Below are 16,599 nucleotides of genomic sequence, written 5' to 3'. Positions count from 1 at the left end.
TCAGTTTTTGGCAATGTACCATCTTGAATCCGCAATTCATAAGACCAAGAAGAGTTGTAAGAGAGCAAAAGGGCTAAAAATATGGGCCCCTATAGCGGAAGGGATTGAAGAATTTTTGAATTGAAGTATAGACTGTTTTTATGTAGGCCCGCATTGCGATCTTTTGTCCACTTATTGCTATATCCGTTTATTTGGGTCTATCTAATGTACTTGTTTCTTGAATTTATTTTTTATGATTTTGTGATTATTAATTCCATAATGTTTCTTTTTCCCTGTTGAATTCTGTGGACTGTGTCTCCACCTCTTAATGTCTAATACATGTGTAGTATGTTTGTTCCTTGCATAAAAAAAATAAAAAAAGAAGAGTGAGGAGATATTCTACCTCATTAAATAATCTGCAGGGGTATGTTTGCTTCCTGGCTGTGCCCCAGAGCAGGACTTAGTCTTGGCCAAGAGCCAGGGTGAATATGTTTACCAGCCACCTCCTGCTTACCCAAGGGCAGGGGTATTGTACCTGGTAAAAACAAAACTGTGCAGTGTTCATCACTTCTATTTGGGACACAATTAAAAGGTTGCTAAGAGTTAGTAAACTATTTTTAAACCTCTCTCATTGTATGCATTCACCAAAATAGATTCATATTTTGCTGAACTACAATGCTTATGGAAATTGTTCCATGAAGTGACACAGCAGCCCTTGTCCTCTATGGTAGAGAACATTAGGCAACCCAAATGGACCATGACAGCCGACAGCTCATCTGCCCACCCTTAACAAAAATAGTGGGAAAGAAACAACAAATAACCCCACCTCTTCCATCAATAAATGTGGTGGATGCGGCTCTGACCATTACCCTCATTTGGGACATTCCCACCATTCTCATGGGCATGGTAGGGAAGGTTAGGACCACTGACAATTTGCCTCACCCTTGGGCAAAGTGGAAGGGAATGCATCAAACTCACTTTGGGGCAAGGTGCAGGGATACAAAATCGACCCATGTCCTTGATCAAAACAAGGTGGCAAACACATTTACCAGTAAGGCAGAGGAGTGCACGAGGTCCTACAAGAAAGGCCAGGAAGGAGGAAAACACTTTCCCATCATTTGGCAAAACAGGAGGACACAAATTCCTCCCAGCCTTAAAAACACAGACATGGAGAATTTATCATACACCAGAATATCAGCAAACAATCCAGGGAGTGGATTCATAAGCTCACAATTTCACGCCTTGGGTGTGGTGGGGGAGGGCAATATTTACCCTCCTCAGCCCTTACACAAGCCTGGGGAGAGGAATCAGAGAATAAGAACCGCCACACCATCCTTGCACAAGGCAGAGAGTGATGTTTTGAAACAGAGGTACCACAAACACAATCTTCCCACTTAATAAACTGGGTGTGAAGATATATGTGTAATGCCACGGTGGAAGCCAAACAAGAGGCATTGCAAGGTGAAGGACCTTTTGTTTTTGATCTTTGCCTGGCTTGGCATACTGGGCAAGGAGAGGTCTGCTTGAGTGGGCGGGCAAATGATTAAGCAGCAAACAGATCCCAGCCAAACACAATCTGTGATTTTCATGGACATTGCCACAGATTGCCAAATGGGCACAAATAATACTCAATTTAAACAAATGCTGGCATAGTATGTGAACATTAACTGAAATATACCTCCTGCTGATTAATATCTACATTGTAATTTGCCTACATCTGAAAAAGGTACCAAATGGAGGTAAACCCCAATCGCATGTCAATTTTTGTGTTCTTTCAAACAGCCATTTTTTAGTAAATACTATGGAAGATGCCAAAATGATTTTCTATATTAAAAGGAAGAAAACGTGTATTGGAACCATCCTTATAACATTTCCCCACATGTGGTTGATGATGATCTTTGCAAGTGGTGGGGTGTAATACTTACTCTGATTTCCAGTGGGTGAGCGAAGCAAGTGAGCCCAAATTGTTTACAGATAGCTTGGGGGGATCTCCTCTGAGCCATTTGTTTTGAATGACTTCAAATGGTGGATTTTAAAGCACAGTTTCAAGAGAATGTGCTAAACTACCATAGTCTCAGAAAAGGCACTAATTAAATATCCCAGTACTTTAATGGCATGCTAATGAAGCCTAACCCTTCCCTGTAATTGGCCCATTTTTTTCCAAACTTTGCCATAGGTTCCCCTATATGGTAAACATTATCTCTAGTGTGCCAGTGCCAGATGTTGTAAAAGGTAAACCCTTTATGTCAAGAATTACATACAATATGCCAGTTACAGACGTTTGGAATGTGTTGCCTCATATTACAAGAATAAATTCCAGTGTGCCAGACTTGCATTTTGACATGGGTGAACTCCCTTACCAGAATTACCTCAAACAGGCCAGTGCATGGCCTTGGGTACCTCCATAGGCCAATAATTGCCCTGAGTATGCCATGGCCAGTGGCAAATATGAAAGCATAAGGCACACTTGCACAGACTCACAGCCCATCAGTCACTTATTCCAGCTCACTCATATCAACACTCCCTCACTCTTTAAATCTAAGTGATACCTACTTTCACTCACTCAAATATGCTGACACACTCACACACTCTTACTCTATTTCACACTTTGTCTCATTCTCATTCACTGATTCTCACCCTCTCTCACTCACTGTCACCCTTTCACACTGTTATGTTTCATATAGGTACCCTAATATATGCCCGGGTAATATCATATACCTTCACCTACATTATCTCCCTTATACTACACAGTAACGAGCCTTTAGGATTGAACCTTTACCTAGTTCTAGTCCTGGGTGCAGAAGGAGGTTTTTCCTGAACAATAGCGACCTATAATTTCATCAATGGACTCATACAGTATGAATGAATATTCATGAGGGTTCTTGGAAACAAGGCAGGCGCTGCACCACCTACCTCACCATATCTACATACAAGGTTCATCCCATACGTCATCCTCAAATCCAACAATGGCTAATACATGAGACAAGGGGCAAAGAAACCCTAGATACTTTTTGTATAAATACAGCACATCTTGCTAGGGTTGATAGAGGGAACCAAGACTTCCAGGCCAACACACTGACCAGAGACGCTGAGGCTCCTGCATGCAGACGCTCCAGCTGACCGTGGTCTAACACATCCCTTGCAGGGTGTCGAACTCGAGACCAGGACAGGGCCCCACGCTCTCTCACTTCAGGTAATGGGGTTCAAATAAATCCTAGAGGGATTCTTGCCTTCACACCTACTCACAAGCTCGGTACACCTCGGTACATCTAGATAGGCATTGTAGGTGTACGCGCACTTTTATCATGCATTTCATATTCATGTCTTTATTCATGCTTATTGCAAGATGGTAGAACTGTACTATCCTTTTATATTCACGGTTCTGCTAATAATATATATCTGGTACTGTCTAACGATTATCGCAGCACATCTATTTTACACTAGAAGAACAACTGTGCAAGAAATTCTTATTGTAACATGCCCAACTGTTTTCTTCTGAGACCGCATAAGTGAGCACGAGTGACTGAGTGAAAAGTTGTACATTGTTTCCACGATCCTGAGGGATCAGGGTTGTCATGTTCCAAGGTTGCCAGAAACTATTCTCTGCCCGATAGGAGGAGATACTAGTGGGACTGTGAGGTAGTTAATGCAAACAGGCTAACATTCTCGGTGGGGTTGCTCAGAGCCAGTCTGCCTCCAAACCCACAGTTTATGTTATCCAAATGCGCAGGCCATGTATGGGTAATATAGGAATTACATAACAACACTTCACCTGTCTGACTCTCCTCACTTATGCTAATTCACTCTCACTATCTCACATACTATCACTGCCTTATACACTTCTCACTCACTCTCAATGTCTCCCTTTCTCGCTCAATCCTTCTCACGCATTGTCACTTTCACTCATTCTCAGATACACACCCTCATACTTGCTGTCACTCACAGACACATTTGCACATACACTAATCTTACTTTCACAAATTCTCACTAATTTTCACCACTCACATTCATGAACAGTCACAAACACAATCACACATGCTCACCCTCATTCACTCATTGATTCTCACTCATCTCTCTCACACACACACTCACTGTATTTCATACTCTCACCCACACAGCAACATTTAAACACATGCTCTTTCACATCGCTCTCCCACTCCCCCTAATAACTCATTCTAACTGTCTCGTGTTCTCACTCCCACTCCCACACTCACCCTCATAACTCAGTACCTTGGATGTGTTAAGGCATGAGCAAAGTGGGAAAATGTCTGTGGATCACATTTTTCAAAGGTCACCCTGGTAGGCTATTTAGATTCAAAAGTCCCATTCTGCTGGTGCTGTGAGAAACAGTTATTGCCTTTGTTTAACACGTAAAATGTATGTGAAACACAAACTGAGTGACTGACATTCTCCACCTATGCCCAGTTGTGAGAGCATTGCAAGGGTTATCTGAATCTAGGGTGACTTGATCTGTGCATTAAGCTTCTGTGAAGTGTGCAAGCCCAGAGGACAGCCAAGCTGAATAACATGTGCTATTGCTTTTCCTCCGGCACTGAAGCCAGGCTTAGACAACAAGCCAGGATTGCAGGCAAAGGACATGTGTAATGTGGAGGCGAATAAGTCGCCCATCATAGCCTCTCTCCTGCATCATCAAATACATCAGATCTGCCAAAGAGTAAAATAAGAGGTTCTAATGCAGGCAGCCCAAGGCAGCAGCCATGTCAGGTCCATGGGGCAAGGAACTAATTTCTGCTCATGTTATCTCCCCGCATCAGGACCAGCTAGCATCAGGGTGGGAGGGAAATCTCGCTGTTGCCTCCCTATCTTCCACAAACTCCCTCAAAGTGAACGGGGAAGTGGAGGTTCACTATGCATTTATGTGATTTCCTTTGTTATATCTACATCTCCCTATGAGCTCTGAGTGAATCTTCTTCAATATTTATCCTGATAGTCTTCCCTTATGAGGGATGAAGGTCAACTCTCTTCAAATTTTTCCTTGGGGCCAGCACGACCATTCAGCACCTCTTTCCAGCCCGCTGCCCCCTAGCCACTAATGTGAAATGGGAAGTGACACTATTATGCTGATGTTTTACTTTTGACAAGAGTGGGGTTGTGGGTGTGGAAGCTATAAACGTACCAATAAGGATTGAATAAAGCAATTGCTTGAGTTGAAACTGTGACGAAAGCAGAAAAATAACAGAAAACGTATTGTAAACTTCACATTTACATGTATGATGAATCATGATGTCTTTTATGTTACCACTTGATTATTGATAGGTCGTAGCATGCCATACAATAAATGCATCAACATGCCTAAAATACAGACAGGGGCATTGCAGCAATCACTGCAGCTCAGAGATGTGAGGAGTGATTTGCACTAGAATTGTGGTCAACTGGAAAGCAAGGGGGCCATTTTCCTTACTTACATTGGGGCTCATGACACCAATGATACTCAACTGCATAAAAGGCTGCTTTTAGGAGCAGAACCTTCCATCCAGCCTTATTTTCAAGCCAGACCTGGAATAAGCATTGTTACGCTTTTGTCCAGGCCTTCAACACACATTATGGCTGGTGACTGACTCAGAGAGCTAAGACATGCAGTGTACAGTTCACAGGTTCATATCCTGGTAAGGCTTATCAGCCTTTCATTCTGCTGAAGATGGGTAAAGTAATTACATAGAATAACTAGTAATACCTGTTATTAACAACACTCAAAAGCGGTGGTATGAAGTGCTCTATCATAAACAAGGGATTGTTCTTTAGACCATAAAGAACCATCTTCGCTATGATCCCCAACTAGCACTTATACTGACTTCACTTTCAATGAGCTCAGGGTTCCCGTGGACTCTAGTCATGGAGATTCCTGGCTCTTATGGTTGATTGTTTTACATCAAGAAGATTAGCCACATGCATTCTCACAGTTCAGACATTGCTGGAACACAAGCACTATCAAAAGATGGGATAGGGTTTCAGATCCCACCCCTGATGCCCTGTGTGAATTCCGGTTGTGCATAGGGAGGCACTGATGGGCACCCTCAGACCCATTTTACCAAATATACTGTGCTGCTTGAGGCATGCACAATATGCCTGCTAAATAAAAATGGATTGTGTCTATGTGAGGGGACTTTAGAATAATTAAATATGCCCCTCACAAATGGAGAATCCAGACAGACAACCATTTAAATAGTGCAGAGATTTTAAATTGCACTTTGTAGATAGATTATGCCTCAGCCCCCTTAACCCACCACTCCTCCTCTTCCTCTCTTCATAAGAAGCCCGGTGAGGATGAGAGGGTTGACGTGTGCTCTGGCAGCATTCATGAAAACTGTTGGACTTGAGCATTTTTGCAGAGTCCTCCCTGAACTTTTTGCCTTCCTCCTAGTCTTTTTTCTGACCTGATGTTGGTGGTTTTAGGACTCTGGGCACTTTAGCACTGCTGTCCAGTGTAAAGTGTGTGTGCTCTCTGAGGTAAACATAGTAAGATTGGTCTACACCTGTTTTGCATATTTAATTTACCTGTCAGTCCTCAGTAATGTGGTATCTCATATATATCTCATATAGTAAATTAAATGCTACTGGTGGGCTTGCAGCTCTGTTTGCACCACCCACCAAATTAGCCTTTCAAACCTGTCTCAGGCCTCTGACATTGCAGGGCCTGTGCACACAGTGTAACTGCCGCTGTGATGTGACACGTCTGTGACTCCCCTTTTTACTGCATGTCAGTCACCCCTAAGGTAGGCCCTAGCTAGCCCTATGGGCAGGGTGCTTTGTAGGTAAACGGTAGGACATGTACCTTAAGTGTGTGGCAGTAATTTTTGTTTCTCACTGCTGTGAGGCTGATCTCCCGTAGGAATGCATTGGGGATTCCCTGATAAGTGTTTCAGTGGAAATTCCTGATATGAGAGGAGCTGCGTGGTCAAGTTTGGTATAGTAATAATAAATGCTGCGCAATGGTGTGAGCAGATTTATTATCCCTATTTTAGAAATGCCACTTTTAGAAGTTGGCAATTCTGTGTGCTTAGTGTCGGCCTGCCTGATGTGTATTGCATGTCTGGTGAGGCTGGTGAGGTGTGTGGCTCCAGGGAGGGCAGTGTGAGTCAGAGCTAGGCTGAATGGAAGATCTGCATTTGGAGTAGTGGGAGGAGTAGTCCCCTGACACTGAATAGGTCTGTGCCTGCTTAGGTGAATGCTGGCTCCGCCCCCCTGTGGTGTGTCTGAGGACCGAGCCCCATCTGACAAAGGAGGGTGGAAACCTGGTAAACAGAGTGCTTCAACACCCCCCAGAACCAGTTGAGGCTGGTTCCCCAAGCCTTATGCCAGGGCAGAAGTAAGGGAAAATGAGTATAAGTACTTGGGCTGTGACCCCATGAGAGTGTGCTTCCTTGTGCTTTGGGATACTTACTGCTGGCTGACCCCCAGGAGAAACCGCCACGAGGGACTACCTCCTTGCTGGAGAGCCCTGTGAGCTAGCCTGCCTGGGCCCAGCCTTGTGCCCGTGGAACTTTGGAATTCCTGGCTCCTAGCGCCTCGTGAGTGCTGCGGAGCTCTTCTTGGTTATCCCAGGGTCTGAGAAACTTTTGTGGCCTGCAGCGCTGGGATGCAACGTATTCAGAGGGAATCCCGATGTAGGGATTCCCTCGTGCTGCTGGTGGTAGAGCGGGAGCCCACCCTGCATTTCTGAATTTCTGCATTTCGGTGGGGCAGGAGCCAACCCCGCATCTATGCCCTGAGAAGCGTGAGCCTACTCTGCATTTGTGGACCAGAACGTCACCAGCGCTACCCAGAAGACAGGTGCCAATGCCTGGTTGTGGGAGGAGTTGCGGCAGAGAGGAATTGCCTCCCAGAAGAAAGGCGATGGAAGGCCTGGTCGTGGGTGGGCCTAAGGCCCAGGAAGCCGAGAGCCCCGGATGCTGCAGATGGAGAGAGTTGCCGGTGCCTGAAGAGCAGAGCCTTGTGGGCTCCCTTCTGCTGCTTCCCGCCTTTCTTCTGTGAGCGGAACCGACATAGGCAGGAATGCTCCGCCTCTCACACAATTCAGCCGATGGCTGTGAGGAGAACCGCTCAGCCCCCACGGGAATGGTGAGTGGGGCTGAGCTTCCGGGCATTTAGCTCCGATCACCATGAGGGCGGGAGCATTACTTATTCTGGGCCGGGGTAGCAAAGTGTTGGCTTCCTTCCCCACTCGGGGTCCGAGATTGCACGGTGTACTTTTGTGTTGCCCTGAGTTAGGGGCAAAGATTGGTGTTCACGGCGGCACTGCTGGAACGTGGGCATCTGATAAAAAAGCACACAGGGCAAAGAGAGTCCTGACTTTGGAGGACAAAGGGTGTTGAGGACCGCCCAGGCGGACACCCAAGGAAGGCCAGTTGGCCTGGAGTCATTCATTGTATTGCTATGACCTAAGGTGCAATTATGTTTATGCCCAAGAGGGGCTAAGGAGATACGCACTGGTCTAGGGGTTCTGTGACCGATGTTCACGGTGCCCTGTGGCTAATTATGATTTATGCATAATGTGTTCATGCCTCATGTGCCTGCCTGCATAATGTAGTTATGACTAAATGTGGTTTCATAATATGGTTCATACCTAACGTGATGCAGACATAATGCATTTATGCTGCTTATGATAATGCGGAGTACGTTATTTTACCAGTAGTTACTGGTTGTGTGATTACCTGATCTTATGGTGCTGACAGCGGCCCGATTGGCCCTGTCTTGTATATAACCCCTATAAATTACTACCTGTTGCCAGTTGGCACAGTGTATATGTGTGGTTATGATCTAATGTGTTTTGGATAATACAAAGGCAATTTTTTATGTAACCTTGTGTGGGGTTTCTTTTATGGTGTGTTGCTGCTGTGTGTGTGTGTTGCACACATGCTTTACATATTGCCTCTGGGATAAGCCTGACTGCTCGTGCCAAGCTACCAAGGGGGTGAGCAGGGGTTATCTTCAGCGTGTAACTCACTTACCCTGACTAGAGTGGTGGTTTCTGCCTGGCTTAGGAACAAGCCCTAGCAACCAGAAATCCTATTTCTAACAAAAACACTCAAGTCATGCTTTTGTTAACATTGCTAAATGAAATAAAGACCAATGTAGGCAACGATAATGGTCAGTATGTATTGGTTTATTGGACAGCTCCATGATGCCCCAGTTGATAACCCGCCTCTACCCCCTTTGACTACCTTTCACAAGATTTCAAGGGATCAAAGCCACAACTATGAATTGTTTGGCTTATATCATTCAAGAGACTGCACATTTATAAATGATGCACAGTGGCATGAATCAACATGATGCCCTCACCCCCTGCAGATCATGATGATAGACCTCTGAGTTTCCCATATCTCACACATATTCATTGGCTCTGGGCTGAATGGGAACCCCCTGAGCGGTTGGAGGTTCCATAAACGGTTGGGCACCTCACTGCTCCACAGATGCTGTATGCACTAAGCCCCCTGTTGATATACAAATGGGTATTCCAATGGAGTGCTGGGTGAACCTCAACCACAGAGGCCCAAATGTGCCTCTGTAATGGTGTTGCGTTTCTTAACCAACATGGCAGAGATTCAAATAAGAGGTATCTGATATACTGCACACCCTGCTCCAAAGAGTTGGGAAATGTCTTAAAGTAAACATTTTATTCCAGCATAAGGTTGGATGAATTGAATGAAACTCATAAATAAGGGCTGTACATTGAATAGCCTTGTGGTGTGCAGATGAAACCAGAATACAGACACCAGAATTCACTTAGTGAACTGTCTTAATGAGAAAAAACACAATTTTGGGAAAAGGTAATGTTATCAAACTGACCGATATTAAAATAAATGCCACAGTGATAACAAGGTCTTTTAACATGGTAGACCCGTAACTGGTTCTAATCGTCTCAAAGGAGACTTTTTTTTTGCATTGATAAGAAAGAACATTCATGAAATAAATGTGTTTATGGAGGCAAAATGTTAGGTCGCCTTGCAAATGCTCACCCTTTCTTGTATGCTTCCGCCTCTATTTTTGCTTTCAGCTCAGCGTTGATCTCCTGTATGGACACCTGGGGCTGCACAGCCACAGGCACATCAGGCTCACGGTCTACTGGTGACTTCCTACTTGGCAAGTTAGAAATAAAATTTGTGAGTTTTGAGCAAGTAGAGAACACTGAATTTTTCAAATGTTTAATTACATAGTTTTCTTAATTATATATAAAAAAAGAAGTCAAAACGAAGGCAACACTGGAAATGAATGAAGATTGAAAACAATATACTAATGACGTCAATTGACCGTTGCAACTGCCAAGATTAATACTGGGGTAAACACAGTAATAATCATTTGTAATCCATGAACACTTCTATTTAAAAATAAGACAGAAAATTGAGAATATATTGGTGCCTGTGTCTCTTGTATTAAATCACCAGATGCCTCAAAATATAAAATAAGTATATTAGCAACTAATTATGGCAAAAGCATAACTGGCTATGGGCAAACTGTGTCTGGTCTATTGAAAGGGAGCTGGTTCCATGAAAGCTAGTAACTGATTCAGAGAGGTAAAACATGCAGTGATCTACAAGAAATTAATATTCATAATTTTTGACAGCCTGTAATCCTGTCTGAATCAAAACAAAGGGGTGGCTATGCTATATGCTTGCACATCTGAACAATTCTATGGGGTAGTTCAAGAGAAATATCAAGTATCCAAGCCGGGTTGTGGCACTCATGCGATGACGGCACCCAGCCATATGATGTGTTAATTACCATATTGTATCAGAGTCCGGAAAACTTGACCATACAACCTGGAAGATCACACTCTTTTCTTGTAGATTCCTTCATAAGTAAGTCAATGTGTGAGCAGATTCATTTCAATTTCTCCTATTTATTTGCCTTAAAATCCTGTATATGGTCCAAGCAGTGTTTATCCAAGTAGGCAGCCAACTTGTGTTTTATCCCCAGGTCTTTTTCAAGGCTAAAGACTATGTACAACTACCAAACTAGTAAACTGGTAGCAATATATCACCAATCTTTGTAGGTTCTTCTAATCAGAAGCTAATTTAAAGTAATCGCCATGCCACAGTATCAATCTGCAAAAATATATTGATGGCAAACCAATGGAAGTCAAAATCCAAATTAGTAGTATCCAGAAGATGCCGAGCAGTGATTGTTAAACAGGAAGAGTAGCAGGATAACAGTCAAACCCAGCAATTTCTTTTTTAAGGACTATGATAAGCACAACATAAGTAAAAGCCCAAAGACGCCCAACCTGTATATATACATACATGTTTATATACATATACAGGTTTGGCGTCTTTGGGTCCTGAAAAAGTCCTGTGGACAAAACACATGTCATCTGCCTACATTGTGAAAAACTGCTTATACCATATACCGGATGTTGATGCAAATAAATGGAAGAAATGTAACTGTATCTGCTCAAAATTGATATTCTTATCAAGGAATCTACAAGAAAGAGCAGAGTGTGTGCTTCAGTGTTGGATGGCAAAACCTGTAATCATGTGTCCAGGTTGGACCTTTACCCTAGGGAAGCACACCATCACAACATCTTGAAAGAAAATATAAACAGTGAACCTGAGTTAAGTGATTGAAAGTTTTCTCTCAGTAAAGAGGCAAACATTAGTCCTCAGGGATTTTTTTTTCAATTACCCAATACAATGCATCCTGCCCTCCACTCCTTAGGCTTGCTTGATAACATATGCCAACATCCTTAATTGTACTTTTTTTTTAACTTTCTTTTTATTAAATTATCATTGACATAACATACATAGTGTGCTGAGGAGACATAGTACATTTCAGGTATCTTAGATACATTATTACATAGATTCATACCATAATACACTGTGTGGACAAATTAGGGGGTTGGGGTATCTTCAATACTCCTGTGCTAAAGCGGGGTACATATCTCGCCTCTGTATGTGGCCCCAAACCCGGTCCATTTTTTCCGGACACTCTCTCGCTATGTAGATTGACTTCTCTCTAAACATGCACCATTCTAGATCTTCCTTCCAGGTCTCTACTCTGGGGGGGTTGAAAGGCTCCCCAGTTTCGTGCAATATTTCTCTTCGCTTTAATCACAGCCAGGATTTCCCAGAGTTTGTTGTAAGAAGTGAGGTCTGTAGGCTCCCATATACTTGGGAGGCACCTATGAGCCTCCAGACAGAGTTCAAGTGTAAGTATCTCACTGAGGATGAAATGTGTTGAGCGCCAGTAGGCTTGTATTTGGTCACACTCCCATATGATATGCATGAAGGTGCCCTCATTTACACATTTATGTCTACACTCCCCACTCTCTGCTCTACCAATGCGGACCAGACATGGTCCTGTTATGTAGATTCTGTTGAGAATTTTGAGTTAGACTAAGTGCAATCTGGCCTGGATTGCTATCTTCCTCGGGGAAGACACAGCCTCTTGCCACTCTTCCTCAATGATCTCAATTCCATCCCGTATCCTTTTTTCTTTAAGTGACTGAAGTGGTCCGTCATGTTATTGATTCGTTTTTTATAAATCAGGGAAATGGTCTTTTCAGGCAGGTGGCCGTCCAATACTCTATCCTCTAAGGGAGGGGAGGACTCCTTGGGAAGGTGGGTCTGAAAAGCATGGCAGATCTGGAAATATCTGAAGCGCTCTGCTTCTGCCAAGCTATATTGCTGTTGGAGGGAGGCAAACAATATAATTTCTCCTTGAACCCACAAATGCTTTATCTGCGAGATCCTGATAAGATCCCACTTATCAAATCCCTGCGTACTCCACAAATTCCCCAGCTTTTCGGAATCACACAAGGGGGTTGCCAGTGTGAGCCTACGGTCCCAGCCAGGTGTTTGTTAACTACATCAAAACACACAAGGTGATGGATGGAAGACATTCACCCCCAGTCACAGATCTGGGTTTAATCCATTGTTATTTTGCTCACCACGCCACCCCAGTTCAGACATGGCCATATGCAAATCAGTCTTGACCCTGTGCCTCATGGGAACAGTCCAGCCCGAACTGCCAAGCCATGTCTTCCCTGGACCAGAATCAAGCATCCTAGGACCGGTTTCTGGTTATCAGCCGTCATCAGCCAGGATAGCTTGACTCCAGTGGTGTAGTGAGCACGGGACCCACGTCAGGGCATACCCTTCCCACATTGGGCGAACAGCAAAACACACAAGGTGATGGATGGAATGTTGCACATTGGCAAAACATTCACCCCAGTCACAGATCTTGGTTTAATCCATCGTTATTTTGCTCACGGCGCCACCCCAGTTCAGACATGGCCATATGCAAATAACGATCTGTGACTGGGGGTGAATGTTTTGCCAATGTGCAACATTCCGTCCATCATCTTGTGTGTTTTGTTCATTAACTACATGCCATATCTGGACAGAGTGGTTGGTCGGTCCTGTTAAGGAGTATCTCCATGGTCGGGAGTAAAGTGCTCTATTGTAGTTCCCTCCTGTCAAAAGCCTTCTATCCATGGTGTATCCTGGGTCGTCAGGACGGCCAAAGGTGCCTCGGTTTATGGCTGCGAGCTGGGTCGCCTAATAGTACTTTTTGATATCCTGGAGGCTAATCCCCCCGTCGTACCAATTTAGGGTAAGTTTAGTCAATGTGATTCTGGGCTTCCCGTCCCACAATAGGTCCCTCTGGAGGCCCCCAATATCTTGGAGGTATGACCTAAGGACTGGGTACAATGAGTTCTGTAGGGCGTACAGGAAGCGGGATTGCGCCATCATTTTAAAGAAGGCTGCTTTGCCCAGCAATTAGATTGGCAGTGTTTTCCAGCTCGCTATATCACTTTTCAATCTCTGTATTGGTGCCAGAAGATTCTGGTTAAAATGAAGTGACTGGCTCAGTGAGATGAAAATACCAAGGTATTTAAAGCCCTCTGCTGCTGTTTGTATTGGACAATTTAGCGGTGGGATAGGTGGCTCTCCCTTAAGGACATAAATAAGGGACTTACTCCAGTTTATCTTGAACCCTGAATATCTGCTAAATACTGCCAGAATATCCAGTACCCACACTAAGGATGCTTTCGGGGAGGCCAAATATAGCAGGATTTCGTCTGCATGAAGGGAGATCCTGTCCTCCCAGCTAGGGGACCAGTGAAGACCTTGGATGACCGAGTCTTTGCGGATCCATGCCGCCAGAGGCTCCTGGGCGAGAGTGAACAGGAAAGGGGACAAGGGACACCCCTGGCATGTCCCGTGGCTCCGTTGGAACACTGCCGACTTCCTATTGTTTACCACCACCTGTGCCATTGGTTTCGAATATAGTAGCTGAACCCAGTCCTTAAAGGTAGGCCCAAACCCCATTTTGGCGAGCACTGCAAAGAGATACGGCCATTCAAACATATCGAACGCCATGGTGGCATCCAATGAGACCAGTATTGCCGCCTCTTGGATAGTAGCTGCTCTCCTCAACACCCAGTGCACCCTACATAGATTCAAGGCGGTGTTTCAATGCAGCATAAATCCTGACTGATCAAGATGCCCTAGGCTGCCTATTACTTTCACTAACCGATTTCCGAGAAGTTTCGCAAGGGTTTTGGGTTCAGCGTTGAGGAGGGAAATCGGCCTATAAGAGGCACAGCTGGTTTTTGGTTTACCTTCCTTGTGGATAACTACAATGGTGGCTACTCTCTGGTCATCTGGGAGCATTCCCTTTTCCCTGCTGTCCATAAACATTGATCGGAGGTGCGGGGCTATCTTGTCGGGTCTGAGCTTGTATAGCGCGATGGGTATTCCATTGGGACCTAGGGCTTTCCTGAGTGGGGAGCTCTGATTGCTTGTGCAGTTTCGTCATTGGTAAACTCGGCTTCTAAATAGTTTCGATTTTCTTCCATCAGGGAGGGGAGTCTAATGTCATGTATTGACGCCCAAGAGACCTCTTTGGAGTACTGTCCGCTAGTGTGATATATTGTCTGATAATATTCAGCGAATTGGTTTGCTATTTCTAGTGGATCAGTGATTGGAGTGTCGTCCTCCCCCCTCAACTCAGGTACCAGACGGCTGGCCCACTCTTTCTTGTCAAGCCATGAGATTAATTTCCCAGCTTCTTCCCCCAGCTCCTATATTCTGCTTTGTGTTTCTCTCCCCAGGGTCCTGGCTATATCAGTGGCTAATGCTTTAAACTCATCTTGTTTGAGGTGTAGTGCGTGAAGTTTCTCAGGGGTCACTTCCAGCTCTAGCTCATCCTCCAATCTACGGACCTCATCCTCTGCCTGCACTGTTTCTTTCAACCTGTATTTCTTTTTACCAGCGATCAGGGACAGGGCCTGCCCATGTATTACTGATTTCTAAGCCTCCCACAACGTTTGGGCAGATTCCACTGTACCCACATTCTCTTGAAAGTAATGCTCCGTAGCCTGATTTAGTTCTTTCTGGATTCCTGGGTCCCAGAGATACCAGGGACTGATGGGAGCGACTCTCCCAACCCTTGCTTGGCCTAAGACCATATGTACCCATATCGGTGAGCTGTCGGAAATTCCCCTGGCCAGGTGCCGGACCTCGCGAATATTGAGTACCTGTGACGCTGGGACCAGAATATGGTCAATGCGAGAGAGGTTGTGGTGGGCCCCTGACCAAAAGGTGTGCTGGATCCTATCTGGGCAACCACCTATTAGAAGGCTTAATTTCACTGGGGGTGTCGGTCTAGGGGGGTGTCGGTCTAGAATCCCTGAGACCACTGCATTAAAGGCAATCCCTACTACTAGTAGACCCTCTGGAAGTGATAAGAGGATCGTGCCTAGGTCCTTAAATGTATCACCTTGGAAACCAGAGGGCATGTAGACCGATATAAACATTACAGTTTTCCCCTCCCAGAATCCTGGGACTCCTATGTATCTACCCTGTACGGAGAAAGGAAATGTGTTTCTGACCATTATGCCAACCCCTCGCGAGCTGGTCGTGAAGCCAGCATGAGCTATCAATTTGTATCCCCCTCTATTCATTGCCTTGCAGGTGTTCCCCACAAGGTGTGTTTCTTGCAGAAGGATAATGTCTGGGGCTTGCCACTTTATGTACTGTTGGACCACTCTACGCTTTACTTTATCACCAAGCCCATTGACATTCCAACTTAGGATCTTAATCCCAGTGTCCCACTGTGCATTCATCTAAATCTGTGTCTGTTTATTTCTCCTCTGTTGCGATGCAATCTTGTGCTGTCGATATAACAACTACTACATTGACCTTAAATCCTAACAATTCTAAGATCCCTTCCCAAACGCCACCCTCCCTGCGGCCCTGCACTCTGGGCTCCAAACTGCCCATGTTTCAACTTGCAGAGTGCCTGTCGCCCAACTAGTTAACTAAGTGCAGAAAAGTGGGGTGCGTGGCGCTTCGTCCTTCCCTCCTCCCCCCATTTGAGACTACGATACAGTTCCCTGAGAGTAAATCATGTCTTTTGTCTTTGGAAGGCACCCGCCCTGTGTATAAGTCCAAAGATGCTCCCCAGTGTTCGTTCCCAACCCTGGCCAGGGCTTGACGTACCTCGCACTGGGGTACGTTCCGTCATAGGCTTCCTCAGGCCATAACATGCACAGTCTGATTATAGTCCACCACATCTACTTTCATAACCTGCTGCTCAGCGGCTCTCGAACCATTCTGCTGCAGACTCTGGATGGTCGAAGGACCAGGCCCTTTCATC

General features: G+C 44.9%; 1 protein-coding gene across 1 annotated transcript in view; it reads right to left on the bottom strand.

Moving 5' to 3' along the window:
- Nucleotides 1-16,599, bottom strand: part of IRAG1 (inositol 1,4,5-triphosphate receptor associated 1) — a 434,599-nt gene that overhangs the window by 52,483 nt on the left and 365,517 nt on the right. The window contains exon 17 of the mRNA XM_086950734.1: nucleotides 9,957-10,073. Within this exon, the coding sequence (XP_086806860.1) occupies nucleotides 9,957-10,073 (117 nt within the window). The remainder of the gene's footprint in view (nucleotides 1-9,956; nucleotides 10,074-16,599) is intronic.

Source organism: Lissotriton vulgaris, unplaced genomic scaffold, assembly GCF_964263255.1.
Source record: "Lissotriton vulgaris unplaced genomic scaffold, aLisVul1.2 SCAFFOLD_998, whole genome shotgun sequence".
NCBI lineage: Eukaryota > Metazoa > Chordata > Amphibia > Caudata > Salamandridae > Lissotriton > Lissotriton vulgaris.
This window is presented reverse-complemented; position numbering and strand designations above follow the sequence as displayed.